Source organism: Leptodactylus fuscus, chromosome 9 (genome assembly GCF_031893055.1).
Source record: "Leptodactylus fuscus isolate aLepFus1 chromosome 9, aLepFus1.hap2, whole genome shotgun sequence".
NCBI classification, from domain to species: Eukaryota; Metazoa; Chordata; class Amphibia; order Anura; family Leptodactylidae; genus Leptodactylus; species Leptodactylus fuscus.
Window position 1 is genome coordinate 1,531,811 of NC_134273.1, and position 21,247 is coordinate 1,553,057.

Here is a 21,247-nt window from a genome sequence, read left to right on the forward strand (position 1 = left end):
GTGTGTAATATACATGAGCCGGGGTGCAGAGTGTGTAATATACATGAGCCGGGGTGCGGAGTGTGTAATATACATGAGCCGGGGTGCGGAGTGTGTAATATACATGAGCCGGGGTGCGGAGTGTGTAATATACATGAGCCGGGGTGCGGAGTGTGTAATATACATGAGCCGGGGTGCGGAGTGTGTAATATACATGAGCCGGGGTGCGGAGTGTGTAATATACATGAGCCGGGGTGCGGAGTGTGTAATATACATGAGCCGGGGTGCAGAGTGTGTAATATACATGAGCCGGGGTGCGGAGTGTGTAATATACATGAGCCGGGGTGCGGAGTGTGTAATATACATGAGCCGGGGTGCAGTGTGTGTAATATACATGAGCCGGGGTGCAGAGTGTGTAATATACATGAGCCGGGGTGCGGAGTGTGTAATATACATGAGCCGGGGTGCAGAGTGTGTAATATACATGAGCCGGGGTGCAGAGTGTGTAATATACATGAGCCGGGGTGCGGAGTGTGTAATATACATGAGCCGGGGTGCGGAGTGTGTAATATACATGAGCCGGGGTGCAGAGTGTGTAATATACATGAGCCGGGGTGCGGAGTGTGTAATATACATGAGCCGGGGTGCAGAGTGTGTAATATACATGAGCCGGGGTGCGGAGTGTGTAATATACATGAGCCGGGGTGCAGAGTGTGTAATATACATGAGCCGGGGTGCAGAGTGTGTAATATACATGAGCCGGGGTGCGGAGTGTGTAATATACATGAGCCGGGGTGCAGAGTGTGTAATATACATGAGCCGGGGTGCAGAGTGTGTAATATACATGAGCCGGGGTGCAGAGTGTGTAATATACATGAGCCGGGGTGCGGAGTGTGTAATATACATGAGCCGGGGTGCAGAGTGTGTAATATACATGAGCCGGGGTGCGGAGTGTGTAATATACATGAGCCGGGGTGCGGAGTGTGTAATATACATGAGCCGGGGTGCAGAGTGTGTAATATACATGAGCCGGGGTGCGGAGTGTGTAATATACATGAGCCGGGGTGCGGAGTGTGTAATATACATGAGCCGGGGTGCAGAGTGTGTAATATACATGAGCCGGGGTGCGGAGTGTGTAATATACATGAGCCGGGGTGCAGAGTGTGTAATATACATGAGCCGGGGTGCAGAGTGTGTAATATACATGAGCCGGGGTGCGGAGTGTGTAATATACATGAGCCGGGGTGCAGTGTGTGTAATATACATGAGCCGGGGTGCAGAGTGTGTAATATACATGAGCCGGGGTGCAGAGTGTGTAATATACATGAGCCGGGGTGCAGAGTGTGTAATATACATGAGCCGGGGTGCGGAGTGTGTAATATACATGAGCCGGGGTGCGGAGTGTGTAATATACATGAGCCGGGGTGCAGAGTGTGTAATATACATGAGCCGGGGTGCAGTGTGTGTAATATACATGAGCCGGGGTGCAGAGTGTGTAATATACATGAGCCGGGGTGCAGAGTGTGTAATATACATGAGCCGGGGTGCAGAGTGTGTAATATACATGAGCCGGGGTGCGGAGTGTGTAATATACATGAGCCGGGGTGCAGTGTGTGTAATATACATGAGCCGGGGTGCGGAGTGTGTAATATACATGAGCCGGGGTGCAGAGTGTGTAATATACATGAGCCGGGGTGCAGAGTGTGTAATATACATGAGCGGGGGTGCAGAGTGTGTAATATACATGAGCCGGGGTGCGGAGTGTGTAATATACATGAGCCGGGGTGCGGAGTGTGTAATATACATGAGCCGGGGTGCGGAGTGTGTAATATACATGAGCCGGGGTGCAGAGTGTGTAATATACATGAGCCGGGGTGCGGAGTGTGTAATATACATGAGCCGGGGTGCAGAGTGTGTAATATACATGAGTCAGGGTGCAGAGTGTGTAATATACATGAGTCAGGGTGCAGAGTGTGTAATATACATGAGCCGGGGTGCGGAGTGTGTAATATACATGAGCCGGGGTGCGGAGTGTGTAATATACATGAGCCGGGGTGCAGAGTGTGTAATATACATGAGTCAGGGTGCAGAGTGTGTAATATACATGAGCCGGGGTGCAGAGTGTGTAATATACATGAGCCGGGGTGCGGAGTGTGTAATATACATGAGCCGGGGTGCAGAGTGTGTAATATACATGAGCCGGGGTGCGGAGTGTGTAATATACATGAGCCGGGGTGCAGAGTGTGTAATATACATGAGCCGGGGTGCGGAGTGTGTAATATACATGAGCCGGGGTGCAGAGTGTGTAATATACATGAGCCGGGGTGCAGAGTGTGTAATATACATGAGCCGGGGTGCGGAGTGTGTAATATACATGAGCCGGGGTGCGGAGTGTGTAATATACATGAGCCGGGGTGCAGAGTGTGTAATATACATGAGCCGGGGTGCAGTGTGTGTAATATACATGAGCCGGGGTGCAGAGTGTGTAATATACATGAGCCGGGGTGCAGAGTGTGTAATATACATGAGCCGGGGTGCAGTGTGTGTAATATACATGAGCCGGGGTGCGGAGTGTGTAATATACATGAGCCGGGGTGCAGAGTGTGTAATATACATGAGCCGGGGTGCGGAGTGTGTAATATACATGAGCCGGGGTGCGGAGTGTGTAATATACATGAGCCGGGGTGCAGAGTGTGTAATATACATGAGCCGGGGTGCGGAGTGTGTAATATACATGAGCCGGGGTGCGGAGTGTGTAATATACATGAGCCGGGGTGCGGAGTGTGTAATATACATGAGCCGGGGTGCAGAGTGTGTAATATACATGAGCCGGGGTGCGGAGTGTGTAATATACATGAGCCGGGGTGCAGAGTGTGTAATATACATGAGCCGGGGTGCGGAGTGTGTAATATACATGAGCCGGGGTGCAGTGTGTGTAATATACATGAGCCGGGGTGCGGAGTGTGTAATATACATGAGCCGGGGTGCAGAGTGTGTAATATACATGAGCCGGGGTGCAGAGTGTGTAATATACATGAGCCGGGGTGCAGAGTGTGTAATATACATGAGCCGGGGTGCAGAGTGTGTAATATACATGAGCCGGGGTGCAGAGTGTGTAATATACATGAGCCGGGGTGCAGAGTGTGTAATATACATGAGCCGGGGTGCGGAGTGTGTAATATACATGAGCGGGGGTGCAGAGTGTGTAATATACATGAGCCGGGGTGCGGAGTGTGTAATATACATGAGCCGGGGTGCGGAGTGTGTAATATACATGAGCCGGGGTGCAGAGTGTGTAATATACATGAGCCGGGGTGCAGAGTGTGTAATATACATGAGCCGGGGTGCGGAGTGTGTAATATACATGAGCCGGGGTGCGGAGTGTGTAATATACATGAGCCGGGGTGCAGAGTGTGTAATATACATGAGCCGGGGTGCGGAGTGTGTAATATACATGAGCCGGGGTGCAGAGTGTGTAATATACATGAGCCGGGGTGCAGAGTGTGTAATATACATGAGCCGGGGTGCGGAGTGTGTAATATACATGAGCCGGGGTGCAGTGTGTGTAATATACATGAGCCGGGGTGCAGAGTGTGTAATATACATGAGCCGGGGTGCAGAGTGTGTAATATACATGAGCCGGGGTGCAGAGTGTGTAATATACATGAGCCGGGGTGCGGAGTGTGTAATATACATGAGCCGGGGTGCGGAGTGTGTAATATACATGAGCCGGGGTGCAGAGTGTGTAATATACATGAGCCGGGGTGCGGAGTGTGTAATATACATGAGCCGGGGTGCAGTGTGTGTAATATACATGAGCCGGGGTGCGGAGTGTGTGATATACATGAGCCGGGGTGCAGAGTGTGTAATATACATGAGCCGGGGTGCGGAGTGTGTAATATACATGAGCCGGGGTGCAGAGTGTGTAATATACATGAGCCGGGGTGCGGAGTGTGTAATATACATGAGCCGGGGTGCAGAGTGTGTAATATACATGAGCCGGGGTGCGGAGTGTGTAATATACATGAGCCGGGGTGCGGAGTGTGTAATATACATGAGCCGGGGTGCGGAGTGTGTAATATACATGAGCCGGGGTGCGGAGTGTGTAATATACATGAGCCGGGGTGCGGAGTGTGTAATATACATGAGCCGGGGTGCGGAGTGTGTAATATACATGAGCCGGGGTGCGGAGTGTGTAATATACATGAGCCGGGGTGCAGAGTGTGTAATATACATGAGCCGGGGTGCGGAGTGTGTAATATACATGAGCCGGGGTGCAGAGTGTGTAATATACATGAGCCGGGGTGCGGAGTGTGTAATATACATGAGCCGGGGTGCGGAGTGTGTAATATACATGAGCCGGGGTGCAGAGTGTGTAATATACATGAGCCGGGGTGCAGAGTGTGTAATATACATGAGCCGGGGTGCGGAGTGTGTAATATACATGAGCCGGGGTGCAGAGTGTGTAATATACATGAGCCGGGGTGCGGAGTGTGTAATATACATGAGCCGGGGTGCGGAGTGTGTAATATACATGAGCCGGGGTGCAGTGTGTGTAATATACATGAGCCGGGGTGCAGAGTGTGTAATATACATGAGCCGGGGTGCGGAGTGTGTAATATACATGAGCCGGGGTGCGGAGTGTGTAATATACATGAGCCGGGGTGCAGAGTGTGTAATATACATGAGCCGGGGTGCAGAGTGTGTAATATACAGGATCTCCATGCTCTACCCCCATGTCCACCATATCACCCATCTTAAGGCTCATTATTCAGCTTTCCTAAGCCCCTGAACAGTAACGCGGCACAGCCTGTAAGCCCGCGGCCTGCACCACCACACCCCTCCTCCTCCATTGCAGTGACGGCCACTTTGCAGCAGTAGACTGATCCCCACTTTGCTCACTTTCTGACACTAATGCTGCGAGGACTGCGCTGACCTTATCAGACTGGGCGGATAATCCCAACAATTAATTAGTGACGGAGACGACCTTTTCACATACAATCCTACAAGACGTACGAGCAGAGGACAACGACTCCCATCACCAGCTCGGGGACTGAAGACATATGGGAAGCATTATAATGGCCGCCATCCTGCCGGGGCCCAAGGTGATGAGACAGGACAAGTGTGTACAATCACAAGTGTAAGCACAGCGGAGGGTTTGTTACTATTGTATTCCATCCTCTGTGATAGAAACAGCCGGGACTGCAGAGACTTTACCTGCACTGATACACTGTAACAAACACTCAGCTTGCAGACGACTGCCTAGTGCAAACACATGTATGATCTACTAATAGAGTCCTACCCTGAAGAGCTTACAATCTATAATACAGAAAGAGCACACAGTCCTTATGGCTGCCAATAGATTGCCCATAGTCACCCAGACTACATCATAGAGGGATTTAGGAGGGCGACACTTACCTCAGTGCAGAACGGGGTGAGCTGTGGGTGCACCACGGGCTGGACATACGTGTGGAACGTGGACTCGATCTCCATGGTTCTGCCATTTAACTTCAGGATGGGGAATTCAATGATTTCCTGAGGAAGAAGATGGTAAATGAGGGATTACATCGCCACGGCTCATGTGTGCAGCACACCTCACACATCTACAGACCTTACACCTTAGCTTATACTCCAGTCACAGCTAAAGCTGCATTCACAGCTACATACAGAATGAGATCCCACAATTCAGCCAAAATGTGATTTCAGCTCTGGAGGTGAATGTAGAAGAACATGGCAGGACACCAGCCGTAAAGAGCACGGTCACCCTAAGCGAGACCCGCTGACACAGCTGACGGGTGGTGACAGTGCATCAGTGTAGACAGCGGCACACGTCCCTCCCCAAACTGCACCGACTCACTGTCACAAACCCTCCGCTGTGCGAGCAGGACTAGGGCAGCGCTAAAATGTGAACAATTCTTAATGCCATCAGAGAGATTGAAAATGGAGAGAAGTAAAATACAAAGGTGGGAAATGCTCACCCCCTGTACGGGGCGCGGCGGTTATGTGCGTCCTGCTCTCAGCGGAGGGTTTGTTACAATTATATCTAGTGTAGACAATGCTCAGTGAACCAGACTGATACATTGTAGCAAACCAGCAGAGATCTGATGCTCAGAACATTGTCTACACTGGATACAATTGTAACAGACCCTCAGCTGTGAGCAGGACTAGCAATGTATATGTACAGTCTATTAGAGCGCTGCAGAACTTCTCACTCATAAAGAGACCCTACCCCTGGTCTACAGACTGCGCCGCCCCCTTAACCAGCACCAAGCTGTAATCCTCCCACAATGCACTGCTGGACACTGGGTGACGCGTCCTCAGGATTAATGCCGGGAAAACCAAGGAGACGGTGGAGTCTGTCTATGACCGAGTCTGTGGCCGGAGCATCTACATAGATCAAGAATTCATTTCTACAATCTTAATAAGTTTGGTGCAGTGAGTTTCACCTGTTACTTTACATCTTCTGCCTACAAGAACCAAAGTAACAGGCAAAACACAAGATACAAAGTAACAGGCGAGACAAAAGATACTTTGTACGTTCCGCCTCGCCTGTTACTTTGGTGCTCCTGCTTCACCTGTTATATTCTAGCTTACACTTTGCCTGTTACTTTGGAGCGCCCGCTCGCCTGTTATTTTCTAGCACCTGCCTCGCCTGTTACTTTCTAGCTTCCGCCTCGCCTGTTACTTTCTAGCTTCCGCTTTGCCTGTTACTTTGGTGCGCCCACCTTGCCTGTTACTTACATGCTCCTGCCTCGCTTGTTACTTTGGTGCGCCCGCCTCGCCTGTTACTTACATGCTCCTGCCTCGCTTGTTACTTACATGCTCCTGCCTCGCCTGTTACTTACATGCTCCTGCCTCGCCTGTTACTTACATGCTCCTGCCTCGCCTGTTACTTACATGCTCCTGCCTCGCCTGTTACTTACATGCTCCTGCCTTGCCTGTTACTTACATGCTCCTGCCTTGCCTGTTACTTTCTAGCTTCCACTTCGCCTTCGCCTGTTACTTACATGCTCCTGCCTCGCCTGTTACTTTGGTGCGCCAGCCTCGCCTGTTACTTTGGTGCGCCAGCCTCGCCTGTTACTTTGGTGCGCCCACCTTGCCTGTTACTTACATGCTCCTGCCTCGCTTGTTACTTACATGCTCCTGCCTCGCCTGTTACTTTCTAGCTTCCACTTCGCCTGTTACTTACATGCTCCTGCCTCGCCTGTTACTTTCTAGCTTCCGCTTCGGCTGTTACTTACATGCTCCTGCCTCGCCTGTTACTTTCTAGCTTCCACTTCGCCTGTTCCTTACATGCTCCTGCCTCGCCTGTTACTTTCTAGCTTCCGCTTCGCCTGTTACTTACATGCTCCTGCCTCGCCTGTTACTTTCTAGCTTCCGCTTCGCCTGTTACTTTAGTACTCCCGCTTTGCCTGTTACTTTGGTGCGCCCACCTTGCCTGTTACTTACATGCTCTTGCCTCGCTTGTTACTTTGGTGCGCCCGCCTCGCCTGTTACTTTCTAGCTTCCACTTCGCTTGTTACTTACATGCTCCTGCCTCGCCTGTTACTTTCTAGCTTCCACTTCGCCTGTTACTTACATGCTCCTGCCTCGCCTGTTACTTTGGTGCGCTCGCCTCGCTTGTTACTTACATGCTCCTGCCTCGCCTGTTACTTTCTAGCTTCCACTTCGCCTGTTACTGACATGCTCCTGCCTTGCCTGTTACTTTGGTGCGCCCGCCTCGCCTGTTACTTACATGCTCCTGCCTCGCCTGTTACTTACATGCTCCTGCCTCGCCTGTTACTTTCTAGCTTCCACTTTGCCTGTTACTTACATGCTCCTGCCTCGCCTGTTACTTTGGTGCGCTCGCCTCGCTTGTTACTTACATGCTCCTGCCTCGCCTGTTACTTTCTAGCTTCCACTTCGCCTGTTACTTACATGCTCCTGCCTCGCCTGTTACTTTGGTGCGCTCGCCTCGCTTGTTACTTACATGCTCCTGCCTCGCCTGTTACTTTCTAGCTTCCACTTCGCCTGTTACTTACATGCTCCTGCCTCACCTGTTACTTTGGTGCGCTCGCCTCGCTTGTTACTTACATGCTCCTGCCTCGCCTGTTACTTTCTAGCTTCCACTTCGCCTGTTACTTACATGCTCCTGCCTCGCCTGTTACTTTGGTGCGCTCGCCTCGCTTGTTACTTACATGCTCCTGCCTCGCCTGTTACTTTCTAGCTTCCGCTTCGCCTGTTACTTACATGCTCCTGCCTCGCCTGTTACTTTGGTGCGCTCGCCTCGCTTGTTACTTACATGCTCCTGCCTCGCCTGTTACTTTCTAGCTTCCACTTCGCCTGTTACTTACATGCTCCTGCCTCGCCTGTTACTTTGGTGCGCTCGCCTCGCTTGTTACTTACATGCTCCTGCCTCGCCTGTTACTTTGGTGCGCTCGCCTCGCTTGTTACTTACATGCTCCTGCCTCGCCTGTTACTTTGGTGCGCTCGCCTCGCTTGTTACTTACATGCTCCTGCCTCACCTGTTACTTTCTAGCTTCCACTTTGCCTGTTACTTACATGCTCCTGCCTCACCTGTTACTTTCTAGCTTCCACTTCGCCTGTTACTTACATGCTCCTGCCTCGCCTGTTACTTTCTAGCTTCCACTTCGCCTGTTACTTACATGCTCCTGCCTCGCCTGTTACTTTGGTGCGCTCGCCTCGCTTGTTACTTACATGCTCCTGCCTCACCTGTTACTTTCTAGCTTCCACTTTGCCTGTTACTTACATGCTCCTGCCTCACCTGTTACTTTCTAGCTTCCACTTTGCCTGTTACTTACATGCTCCTGCCTCGCCTGTTACTTTGGTGCGCTCGCCTCGCTTGTTACTTACATGCTCCTGCCTCGCCTGTTACTTTCTAGCTTCCACTTCGCCTGTTACTTACATGCTCCTGCCTCGCCTGTTACTTTCTAGCTTCCACTTCGCCTGTTACTTACATGCTCCTGCCTCGCCTGTTACTTTGTATCTCTGGATTGCACTGAACAAATTATTTGTTCTGACTTCAAAAGAAACAAGTTTGTAAAAAGTAGAAAATGATTTTGACTCATCCGAGTGCCGAGAGATGACAGAGAGCTGCAGGTATGAGATGTAACATCCCTGAACTACCAGGTGTGAACAGGGCACATGTACGAGGCCTCCATTACTATGTCACCACCTGGATTATTTATCTGCGCCTGCCAGTCACATGACTCTACTAAATAAGCGTCCGATGGTCGGTAATGATAACAATATCTGTGTAACAAACGGCGTGGAGATAAAACAAACAGCGAGGAGCCGCAGCAGATAAAAGCGCCATCATTACCGCCTGGTCGTTAATCCCATTTTTTATGTCCCTTGTGTTGCGGACGACGAGTGACAATTTGTTTTGTGCCTTCAGAAGATTAATTGGTCAGTTCTCCCTAATAATGACGCATAGCAATGAGGACGCCATTTCTATATATTTCTTTAAAGCGACGCCGCGTCCACGGTTATGGAAATGCAGCGGCTGACTGATGTCATGGGTTCCTGCATATAAAAAAAATCGTACAAGTGATAACGACGGCTCCTTATTATTCAAAAACAGTTTGCAAAATTTAATCAAAGCCGCCAAAAGCAAACATTTTTACTTGCTGACACTTTTATGAGCGCGTTCATACATTTTTTACTACCCAGGAACGCAATTAAGAGGTTTAACCCTTCCCCAGCCAGAGTCCCTACAGTCTGTATACAGTGAACAACATAAACAGACGGGAGGGGGGGGGGGCGGGGGGCAGAACACAATATCATTATGGGCACCTTAATGTTATATATGTCTCATATCATCTGTGCATTGAGCCTTAGTGATGTCACCGGTGTCTTCTTCCTTAGTGATGTCACCAGTGCCCTTTGCTTTAGTGATGTCACCAGTGTCTCATGCCTCAGTGATGTCTCCAGTGTCTCATGCCTCAGTGATGTCTCCAGTGTCTCATGCCTCAGTGATGTCACAGGTGTCTCATGCCTCAGTGATGTCACCGGTGTCTCATACCTCAGTGATGTCACAGGTGTCTCATGCCTCAGTGATGTCACCAGTGTCTCATGCCTCAGTGATGTCTCCAGTGTCTCATGCCTCAGTGATGTCACCAGTGTCTCATGCCTCAGTGATGTCACAGGTGTCTCATGCCTCAGTGAGGTCACCGGTGTCTCATGCCTCAGTGATGTCACAGGTGTCTCATGCCTCAGCGATGTCACAGGTGTCTCATGCCTCAGTGATGTCACCAGTGTCTTCTTCTTTAGTGATGTCACCGGTGTCTCATGCCTCAGTGATGTCACCAGTGTCTTCTTCTTTAGTGATGTCACCGGTGTCTCATGCCTCAGTGATGTCACCGGTGTCTCATACCTCAGTGATGTCACAGGTGTCTCATGCCTCAGCGATGTCACAGGTGTCTCATGCCTCAGTGATGTCACCGGTGTCTTCTTCTTTAGTGATGTCACCGGTGTCTCATGCCTCAGTGATGTCACCAGTGTCTCATGCCTCAGTGATGTCACAGGTGTCTCATGCCTCAGTGATGTCACCGGTGTCTCATGCCTCAGTGATGTCACCAGTGTCTCATGCCTCAGTGATGTCACAGGTGTCTCATGCCTCAGTGATGTCACCGGTGTCTCATGCCTCAGTGATGTCACCAGTGTCTCATGCCTCAGTGATGTCACCAGTGTCTCATGCCTCAGTGATGTCACCGATGTCTCATGCCTCAGCGATGTCACAGGTGTCTCATGCCTCAGTGATGTCACCAGTGTCTTCTTCTTTAGTGATGTCACCAGCGTCTCATGCCTCAATGATGTCACAGTGTCTTCTTCCTTAGTGATGTCACCGGTGCCCTTTGCTTTAGTGATGTCACCAGTGTCTCATGCCTCAGTGATGTCACCGGTGTCTCATGCCTCAGTGATGTCACCGGTGTCTCATGCCTCAGTGATGTCACCGGTGTCTCATGCCTCAGTGATGTCACCGGTGTCTCATGCCTCAGTGATGTCACCGGTGTCTCATGCCTCAGTGATGTCACCGGTGTCTCATGCCTCAGTGATGTCACCAGTGTCTCATGCCTCAGTGATGTCACCAGTGTCTCATGCCTCAGTGATGTCACAGGTGTCTCATGCCTCAGTGATGTCTCCAGTGCCTCATGCCTCAGTGATGTCACCGATGTCTCATGCCTCAGTGATGTCACCGGTGTCTTCTTCCTCAGTGATGTCACCGGTGTCTCATACCTCAGTGATGTCAGCAGGGTCTCATGCCTCAATGATGTCACCAGTGTCTCATGCCTCAGTGATGTCACCGGTGTCTCATGCCTCAGTGATGTCACCAGTGTCTCATGCCTCAGTGATGTCTCCAGTGTCTCATGCCTCAGTGATGTCACCGATGTCTCATGCCTCAGCGATGTCACAGGTGTCTCATGCCTCAGTGATGTCACCAGTGTCTTCTTCTTTAGTGATGTCACCAGCGTCTCATGCCTCAATGATGTCACAGTGTCTTCTTCCTTAGTGATGTCACCGGTGCCCTTTGCTTTAGTGATGTCACCAGTGTCTCATGCCTCAGTGATGTCACAGGTGTCTCATGCCTCAGTGATGTCACCGGTGTCTCATGCCTCAGTGATGTCACCGGTGTCTCATGCCTCAGTGATGTCACCGGTGTCTCATGCCTCAGTGATGTCACCGGTGTCTCATGCCTCAGTGATGTCACCGGTGTCTCATGCCTCAGTGATGTCACCAGTGTCTCATGCCTCAGTGATGTCACCAGTGTCTCATGCCTCAGTGATGTCACCAGTGTCTCATGCCTCAGTGAGGTCACCGGTGTCTTCTTCCTTAGTGATGTCACCAGTGTCTCATGCCTCAGTGAGGTCACCGGTGTCTTCTTCCTTAGTGATGTCACCGGTGTCTCATGCCTCAGTGATGTCTCCAGTGTCTCATGCCTCAGTGATGTCTCCAGTGTCTCATGCCTCAGTGATGTCACCGGTGTCTCATGCCTCAGCGATGTCACAGGTGTCTCATGCCTCAGTGATGTCACCAGTGTCTTCTTCTTTAGTGATGTCACCAGTGTCTCATGCCTCAATGATGTCACCAGTGTCTCATGCCTCAGTTATGTCACAGTGTCTTCTTCCTTAGTGATGTCACCGGCGCCCTTTGCTTTAGTGATGTCACCAGTGTCTCATGCCTCAATGATGTCACCGGTGTCTCATGCCTCAGTGATGTCACAGTGTCTTCTTCCTTAGTGATGTCACCGGTGCCCTTTGCTTTAGTGATGTCACCAGTGTCTCATGCCTCAGTGATGTCACCGGTGTCTCATGCCTCAGTGATGTCACCAGTGTCTCATGCCTCAGTGATGTCACCAGTGTCTCATGCCTCAGTGATGTCACCGATGTCTCATGCCTCAGCGATGTCACAGGTGTCTCATGCCTCAGTGATGTCACCAGTGTCTTCTTCTTTAGTGATGTCACCAATGTCTCATGCCTCAATGATGTCACCGGTGTCTCATGCCTCAATGATGTCACCAGTGTCTCATGCCTCAGTGAGGTCACCGGTGTCTTCTTCCTTAGTGATGTCACCGGTGTCTCATGCCTCAGTGATGTCACCAGTGTCTCATGCCTCAGTGATGTCACCAGTGTCTTCTTCCTTAGTGATGTCACCAGTGTCTCATGCCTCAATGATGTCACCAGTGTCTCATGCCTCAATGATGTCACCGGTGTCTCATGCCTCAATGATGTCACCGGTGTCTCATGCCTCAGTGATGTCACAGTGTCTTCTTCCTTAGTGATGTTACCGGTGCCCTTTGTTTTAGTGATGTCACCAGTGTCTCATGCTTCAGTGATGTCACCAGTGTCTCATGCCTCAGTGATGTCACAGGTGTCTCATGCCTCAGTGATGTCACCGGTGTCTCATGCCTCAGTGATGTCACCGGTGTCTCATGCCTCAGTGATGTCACCAGTGTCTCATGCCTCAGTGATGTCACCGGTGTCTCATGCCTCAGTGATGTCACCAGTGTCTTCTTCTTTAGTGATGTCACCAGTGTCTCATGCCTCAATGATGTCACCAGTGTCTCATGCCTCAGTTATGTCACAGTGTCTTCTTCCTTAGTGATGTCACCGGCGCCCTTTGCTTTAGTGATGTCACCAGTGTCTCATGCCTCAATGATGTCACCGGTGTCTCATGCCTCAGTGATGTCACAGTGTCTTCTTCCTTAGTGATGTCACCGGTGCCCTTTGCTTTAGTGATGTCACCAGTGTCTCATGCCTCAGTGATGTCACCGGTGTCTCATGCCTCAGTGATGTCACCAGTGTCTCATGCCTCAGTGATGTCACCAGTGTCTCATGCCTCAGTGATGTCACCGATGTCTCATGCCTCAGCGATGTCACAGGTGTCTCATGCCTCAGTGATGTCACCAGTGTCTTCTTCTTTAGTGATGTCACCAATGTCTCATGCCTCAATGATGTCACCGGTGTCTCATGCCTCAATGATGTCACCAGTGTCTCATGCCTCAGTGAGGTCACCGGTGTCTTCTTCCTTAGTGATGTCACCGGTGTCTCATGCCTCAGTGATGTCACCAGTGTCTCATGCCTCAGTGATGTCACCAGTGTCTTCTTCCTTAGTGATGTCACCAGTGTCTCATGCCTCAATGATGTCACCAGTGTCTCATGCCTCAATGATGTCACCGGTGTCTCATGCCTCAATGATGTCACCGGTGTCTCATGCCTCAGTGATGTCACAGTGTCTTCTTCCTTAGTGATGTTACCGGTGCCCTTTGTTTTAGTGATGTCACCAGTGTCTCATGCTTCAGTGATGTCACCAGTGTCTCATGCCTCAGTGATGTCACAGGTGTCTCATGCCTCAGTGATGTCACCGGTGTCTCATGCCTCAGTGATGTCACCGGTGTCTCATGCCTCAGTGATGTCAGCAGTGTCTCATTCCTCAGTGATGTCAGCAGTACTTCATAGTGATGTCATTGCTTTGTAAAGGCAAAAACTAAGAGTCATTTTCTTAAAGCGACGGAGTTGCGTTGTTGTGTGCGGAACCATCCATTGTATGGTGGGGGGGGTGTAGATAAGAGACCCTCCATATTAATGTGTAATGCCTCCGATTCATCTTCAGCCTCGGTTCGCAGCGAGAAGTCTTGCAGATATCTGTCCGCTGCGATTTACTGCTCTGCGTGAAGACCCCAATAGTAAATCCAGATCTCACGTTCCCGGCCTTATATTACCCCATCTTATGTCTTAGTGATGTAAATAGTGCGGCCTCCTGCGGAGCTCCTGGGGATAATGGAGGATTTATCAATGAGACCTACCACGCACACGACATGGCGCCTCGCCGCGGGGGTCAAGTGCTGCACTTTATATTTAGTTTTCTTACATCAAAGTGGAAAGGTTGAGAATTGGGAAAGAAGATGAAAATGAGGAGGACGGCGGCTTCACTGGAAGGGACGTGTCCGGTAATAGATGGGTGTCATTGGCTCGGCGGCGGTGGCTTAACTGCAAGGGACGTGTCCGGTAATAGACGGGTGTCATTGGCTCGGCGGCGGTGGCTTAACTGCAAGGGACGTGTCCGGTAATAGACGAGTGTCATTGGCTCGGCGGCAGCTTCACTGGAAGGGACGTGTCCGGTAATAGACGGATGTCATTGGCTCGGCGGCGGCTTCACTGCAAGGGACGTGTCCGGTAATAGACGGGTGTCATTGGCTCGGCGGCAGCTTCACTGGAAGGGACGTGTCCGGTAATAGACGGGTGTCATTGGCTCGGCGGCGGCTTCACTGGAAGGGACGTGTCCCGTAATAGACGGGTGTCATTGGCTTGGCGGTGGCAGCTTCACTGGAAGGGACGTGTCCCGTAATAGATGGGTGTCATTGGCTCGGCGGCAGCTTCACTGGAAGGGACGTGTCCGGTAATAGACGGGTGTCATTGGCTCGGCGGCGGCTTCACTGGAAGGGATGTGTCCCGTAATAGACGGGTGTCATTGGCTCGGCGGCGGCTTCACTGGAAGGGACGTGTCCCATAATAGACGGGTGTCATTGGCTCGGCGGCGGCTTCACTGGAAGGGATGTGTCCCGTAATAGACGGGTGTCATTGGCTCGGCGGCGGCTTCAATGGAAGGGACGTGTCCCGTAATAGACGGGTGTCATTGGCTCGGCGGCTTCACTGGAAGGGACGTGTCCCGTAATAGACGGGTGTCATTGGCTCGGCGGCTTCACTGGAAGGGACGTGTCCTGTAATAGACGGGTGTCATTGGCTCGGCGGCGGCTTCACTGGAAGGGACGTGTCCTGTAATAGACGGGTGTCATTGGCTCGGCGGCGGCGGCTTCACTGGAAGGGACGTGTCCTGTAATAGACGGGTGTCATTGGCTCGGCGGCGGCGGCTTCACTGGAAGGGACGTGTCCTGTAATAGACGGGTGTCATTGGCTCGGCGGCGGCTTCACTGGAAGGGACGTGTCCGGTAATAGACGGGTGTCATTGGCTCGGCGGCGGCAGCTTCACTGGAAGGGACGTGTCCCGTAAAAGACGGGTGTCATTGGCTCGGCGGCTTCACTGGAAGGGACGTGTCCCGTAATAGACGGGTGTCATTGGCTCGGCGGCGGCTTCACTGGAAGGGACGTGTCCCGTAATAGATGGGTGTCATTGGCTCGGCGGCGGCTTCAATGGAAGGGACGTGTCCCGTAATAGACGGGTGTCATTGGCTCGGCGGCTTCACTAGAAGGGACGTGTCCGGTAATAGACGGGTGTCATTGGCTCGGCGGCGGCTTCACTGGAAGGGACGTGTCCCGTAATAGACGGGTGTCATTGGCTCAGCGGCTTCACTGGAAGGGACGTGTCCAGTAATAGACGGGTGTCATTGGCTCGGCGGCGGCTTCACTGGAAGGGACGTGTCCTGTAATAGACGGGTGTCATTGGCTCGGCGGCGGCAGCTTCACTGGAAGGGACGTGTCCTGTAATAGACGGGTGTCATTGGCTCGGCGGCGGCAGCTTCACTGGAAGGGACGTGTCCTGTAATAGACGGGTGTCATTGGCTCGGCGGCTTCACTGGAAGGGACGTGTCCCGTAATAGACGGGTGTCATTGGCTCGGCGGCGGCTTCACTGGAAGGGACGTGTCCGATAATAGACGGGTGTCATTGGCTCTGATTTATGGTCTCTGAGATCGATGATATTTTTCTGCTCCGATTATCTGTGTGTAAAGATTAGCGCTGTGTGTCCTGTGCGGAGCCGAGCGTATCCCAGGACATGGCGGCCGCACATCCCAAACCCACCAAATACTACTGCAAGTCACAGAGGAGCATGTCAATATCATAGAAGGGTTCCACATATCCTACAAGGGCAAATCATACAGGGGGTCCGACCGATCAGATTAGGGAACGTCAATGTCATAAAGGGGAGGTGTCCCACATATCCTATTAGGGAACGTCAACGGCATAGAGGGGGGGCATGTATCTTATTAGGGAACGTCATAAAGGGGGGGGGTCCTATATATCTTATTAGGGAACATCAATGTCATAAAGGGGAAGATCCCACAATTCCTATTAGGGAATGTCAATGTCATAAGAGGGGGGGTTCCACATCACAAATCCTAAATTATACTCCAGAGCTGCGCTCACTATTCTGCTGGTGCAGTCACTGTGTACATACATTACATTACTTATCCTGTATTATACTCCAGAGCACCGCTCACTATTCTGCTGGTACAGTCACTGTGTACATACATTACATTACTTATCCTGTATTATACTCCAGAGCACCGCTCACTATTCTGCTGGTGCAGTCACTGTGTACATACATTACATTACTTATCCTGTATTATACTCCAGAGCTGCGCTCACTATTCTGCCGGTACAGTCACTGTGTACATACATTACATTACTTATCCTGTATTATACTCCAGAGCACCGCTCACTATTCTGCTGGTGCAGTCACTGTGTACATACATTACTTATACTGTATTATACTCCAGAGCTGCGCTCACTATTCTGCTGGTACAGTCACTGTGTACATACATTACTTATCCTGTATTATACTCCAGAGCTGCGCTCACTATTCTGCTGGTACAGTCACTGTGTACATACATTACATTACTTATCCTGTATTATACTCCAGAGCACCGCTCACTATTCTGCTGGTACAGTCACTGTGTACATACATTACATTACTTATCCTGTATTATACTCCAGAGCTGCGCTCACTATTCTGCTGGTACAGTCACTGTGTACATACACTACACTACTTATCCTGTATTATACTCCAGAGCTGCGCTCACTATTCTGCTGATACAGTCACTGTGTACATACATTACATTACTTATCCTGTATTATACTCCAGAGCTGCGCTCACTATTCTGCTGGTACAGTCACTGTGTACATACATTACATTACTTATCCTGTATTCTACTCCAGAGCTGCGCTCACTATTCTGCTGGTGCAGTCACTATGTACATACATTACTTATCCTGTATTATACTCCAGAGCTGCGCTCACTATTCTGCTGATACAGTCACTGTGTACATGCATTACATTACTTATCCTGTATTATACTCCAGAGCTGCGCTCACTATTCTGCTGATACAGTCACTGTGTACATGCATTACATTACTTCTCCTGTATTATACTCCAGAGCTGCGCTCACTATTCTGCTGGTGCAGTCACTGTGTACATACATTACATTACTTATCCTGTATTATACTCCAGAGCTGCGCTCACTATTCTGCTGGTGCAGTCACTGTGTACATGCATTACATTACTTATCCTGTATTATACTCCAGAGCTGCGCTCACTATTCTGCTGGTGCAGTCACTGTGTACATACATTACATTACTTCTCCTGTATTATACTCCAGAGCTGCGCTCACTATTCTGCTGGTGCAGTCACTATGTACATACATTACTTCTCCTGTATTATACTCCAGAGCTGCGCTCACTATTCTGCTGGTGCAGTCACTGTGTACATACATTACATTACTTATCCTGTATTATACCTCAGAGCTGCGCTCACTATTCTGCTGGTGCAGTCACTGTGTACATACATTACATTACTTATCCTGTATTATACTCCAGAGCTGCGCTCACTGTTCTGCTGATACAGTCACTGTGTACATACATTACATTACTTATCCTGTATTATACTCCAGAGCTGCGCTCACTATTCTGCTGGTGCAGTCACTATGTACATACATTACTTCTCCTGTATTATACTCCAGAGCTGTGCTCACTATTCTGCTGGTACAGTCACTGTGTACATACATTACATTACTTATCCTGTATTATACCCCAGAGCTGCGCTCACTATTCTGCTGGTACAGTCACTGTGTACATACATTACATTACTTATCCTGTATTATACTCCAGAGCTGCACTCACTATTCTGCTGGTACAGTCACTGTGTATATACATTACATTACTTATCCTGTATTATACTCCAGAGCTGCGCTCACTATTCTGCTGGTGCAGTCACTGTGTATATACATTACATTACTTATCCTGTATTATACTCCAGAGCTGCGCTCACTATTCTGCTGGTACAGTCACTGTGTACATACATTACATTACTTATCCTGTATTATACCCCAGAGCTGTGCTCACTATTCTGCCGGTACAGTCACTGTGTACATACATTACATTACTTATCCTGTATTATACTCCAGAGCTGCGCTCACTATTCTGCCGGTGCAGTCACTGTGTACATACATTACATTACTTATCCTGTATTATACTCCAGAGCTGCGCTCACTATTCTGCTGGTACAGTCACTGTGTACAGACATTACATTACTTATCCTGTATTATACTGCAGAGCTGCGCTCACTATTCTGCTGGTGCCGTCACTGTGTACATACATTACATTACTTATCCTGTATTATACTCCAGAGCTGCGCTCACTATTCTGCTGGTACAGTCACTGTGTACATACATTACATTACTTATCCTGTATTATACTCCAGAGCTGCGCTCACTGTTCTACTGGTGTACTCGCCATGTTCCTATAGACAGGCTGGCTGACAGATCTCTTTGGTTACATGTGATGTTGCGTGCTCCGTCTCGGCGTCCTTTATCTTTTGTGATTTACACCACCGGCAGCGGCTCTTCTATAATTTATGGCGGGTTAAATTTATTGCAGATCTTCGGCCGCTGAGAAATTCAAATTGCCAAATAATTAGATTTTAGGGCAAAGCTTATAAATTATCCGTCGATTTGTCCGGCCTTGTTTGTCAGCTGCTTGTGCTGCGGGTCATGTGTGGCATTTGGCTCCTCACGTTCTAATTGCTGATCTCTACACTGACAGATGAAAACCGATGCCTGCCTCTCGGGGCGGGGGTGTGGGGCAGGGGTGTGGGGCAGGGCATGGGGCTCAGGGGCACAGGGGGTGCAGGGTTGCGGGCGCAGGGGTTGCGGGGCGGGGGTGCAGGCGAGGCAGGGCGCGGGGCGCAGGAGTGCGGGGCGCAGGGGTGCGGGGCGCGTGCGGGGTGCAGGCGGGGCGTGGGGCGCAGGGGTGCGGGGCGCAGGGGGTGCAGGCATGGCACGGGGGGGTGCAGGGGTGCGGGGCGCAGGGGGTGCAGGCAGGGTGCGTTCCGGGACTTTGCTCTTTCCTAACATTTTGTTGCATTTTTCACAGGAAGAAACAACAAAGAATTTGTAGACAAAATTCCAGAAAGTGAATCAGAAGAAATTCCAGTTAATTCTTTTTACAAATCTGGATTTCTGGTCCGCCGGACGTAGCGCTCCCCAGGAAGGCTCCAACTCCTGTGTCTGGTGCATGGAAAGCTGTGTGCCGTTATACGGCAGCCATTGCTCACCTGTGAGATGGGATTGTGCCAGGAGTTGGAGCACTTCCCGGGTTACCTTCCCTCCTACTTCTCCACCTGTGTCAGTCTCCACTAAGTCTCTAGCATTCTATTCATGAGATGTATAGGTATTACAGTGCAGGAGAGATGAACTTGTGTCCTCCAGCCTGAAATGGTGAATGGAGTATAAGATGTCACTAGCAGAGGGGCAAGGGTCCGCCGCCCCCCATTAGTTCTGCTCAGCAGGATAGTGCAGGAGGCCGGCCACCCCGATCCTGGTCATGTCTCTGCAGTACCTGGTGCGGCCACTACACAGAGAACGGCGCTGTCTGCTTCCTGCCACGCTCACATCTCACCAATCTGATATTGAGAGCTCAGAAATATTTTTAGCCTAAAAACCTTCTCATCACTTTTGAAGATCTCGGCTTCCTGACGGACTCAGGGCCTGTTCACACAGCAGATTCCCCGTTCTCTCAGACACTTGTATGGTCAGGATTCTGCTGACAGCTCCGAAGACCCTGCTGGGGCGGAACCCACTTACAAAACAGCGCCAAATATCACTGTGTGAACATATCCAAATAACTAGTCCTACTAAGAGCTCATCCCCAGCAGGCGGAGTGCGGCCCAGGCTCAGGACTATAGGCCGGGCCTATCTGGTGTCATGAGAAGCCCCAGAGGGGAGAGCATGATGGGAGGCAATAGCAAGACCCTGCCTGATCCCCCCTGACCACCCCCTGACCCCCGCCAGACACTTTATCATGTGCACGGGGTCTTATATGCTGCAGGTTCTACAGTTATCTGTAAGACTCCTGACTGATCCACTGTAACAAACCCTCAGGAGGATGAAGAATCTTTAGTAAAGCTGCAGCCCTGCTCCTATTCCCTGACAGCAAGCAGAGATCTTGGAATTGTGAGGAGGGGAACACAAGGATGTTGTCACATGACCACTCTACCTGAGGATGGATCTGGGGTTTGTCACATGTAGCCTCAAAATCCAGCACTAGGAAGTAATGGTATCTCTGTGGGGGGAAGGAGGTCATCGCGGCCACGGACGCCCCAAACCCCTGGCAGCCCAGCTTCCTATTGAGCATTGGGTCGGCTCCGGTGTCAGCTCGGAGGACAGAGAAGGGGTCACAGCACGCGGTTCCCAGAGACCTGGAGAGCAGCAGCGAGGGAAGTCTTGGCGGCCGGATGAGGGACGATAACTGCATTGAAACCTCTGCTGCATTTACATGGAAACCTGCGGGAAGAAAGAGGGGAACGTCAGAGCTGAAAACACGGGGAGGGGGTGCCATATAAGAGAACAGCCCAGACATGGGGACAGGACACACAACACGTCTGTACACAGCCCAGACATGGGGGACAGGACACACAACACGTCTGTACACAGCCCAGACATGGGGGACAGGACACACAACACGTCTGTACACAGCCCAGACATGGGGGACAGGACACACAACACGTCTGTACACAGCCCAGACATGGGGACAGGACA

General features: G+C 50.7%; 1 protein-coding gene across 2 annotated transcripts in view; it reads right to left on the reverse strand.

Annotated features, from left to right (window-relative positions):
• ERI3 (ERI1 exoribonuclease family member 3) overlaps positions 1-21,247 on the reverse strand; it is a 238,367-nt gene that overhangs the window by 193,505 nt on the left and 23,615 nt on the right. For both annotated transcript variants that reach the window (XM_075286594.1, XM_075286595.1), the window contains exons 2-3: positions 20,706-20,992; positions 5,398-5,514 (exon numbers count right to left, since the gene is read on the reverse strand). In XM_075286594.1, the coding sequence (XP_075142695.1) occupies positions 5,398-5,514; positions 20,706-20,992 (404 nt within the window). The remainder of the gene's footprint in view (positions 1-5,397; positions 5,515-20,705; positions 20,993-21,247) is intronic.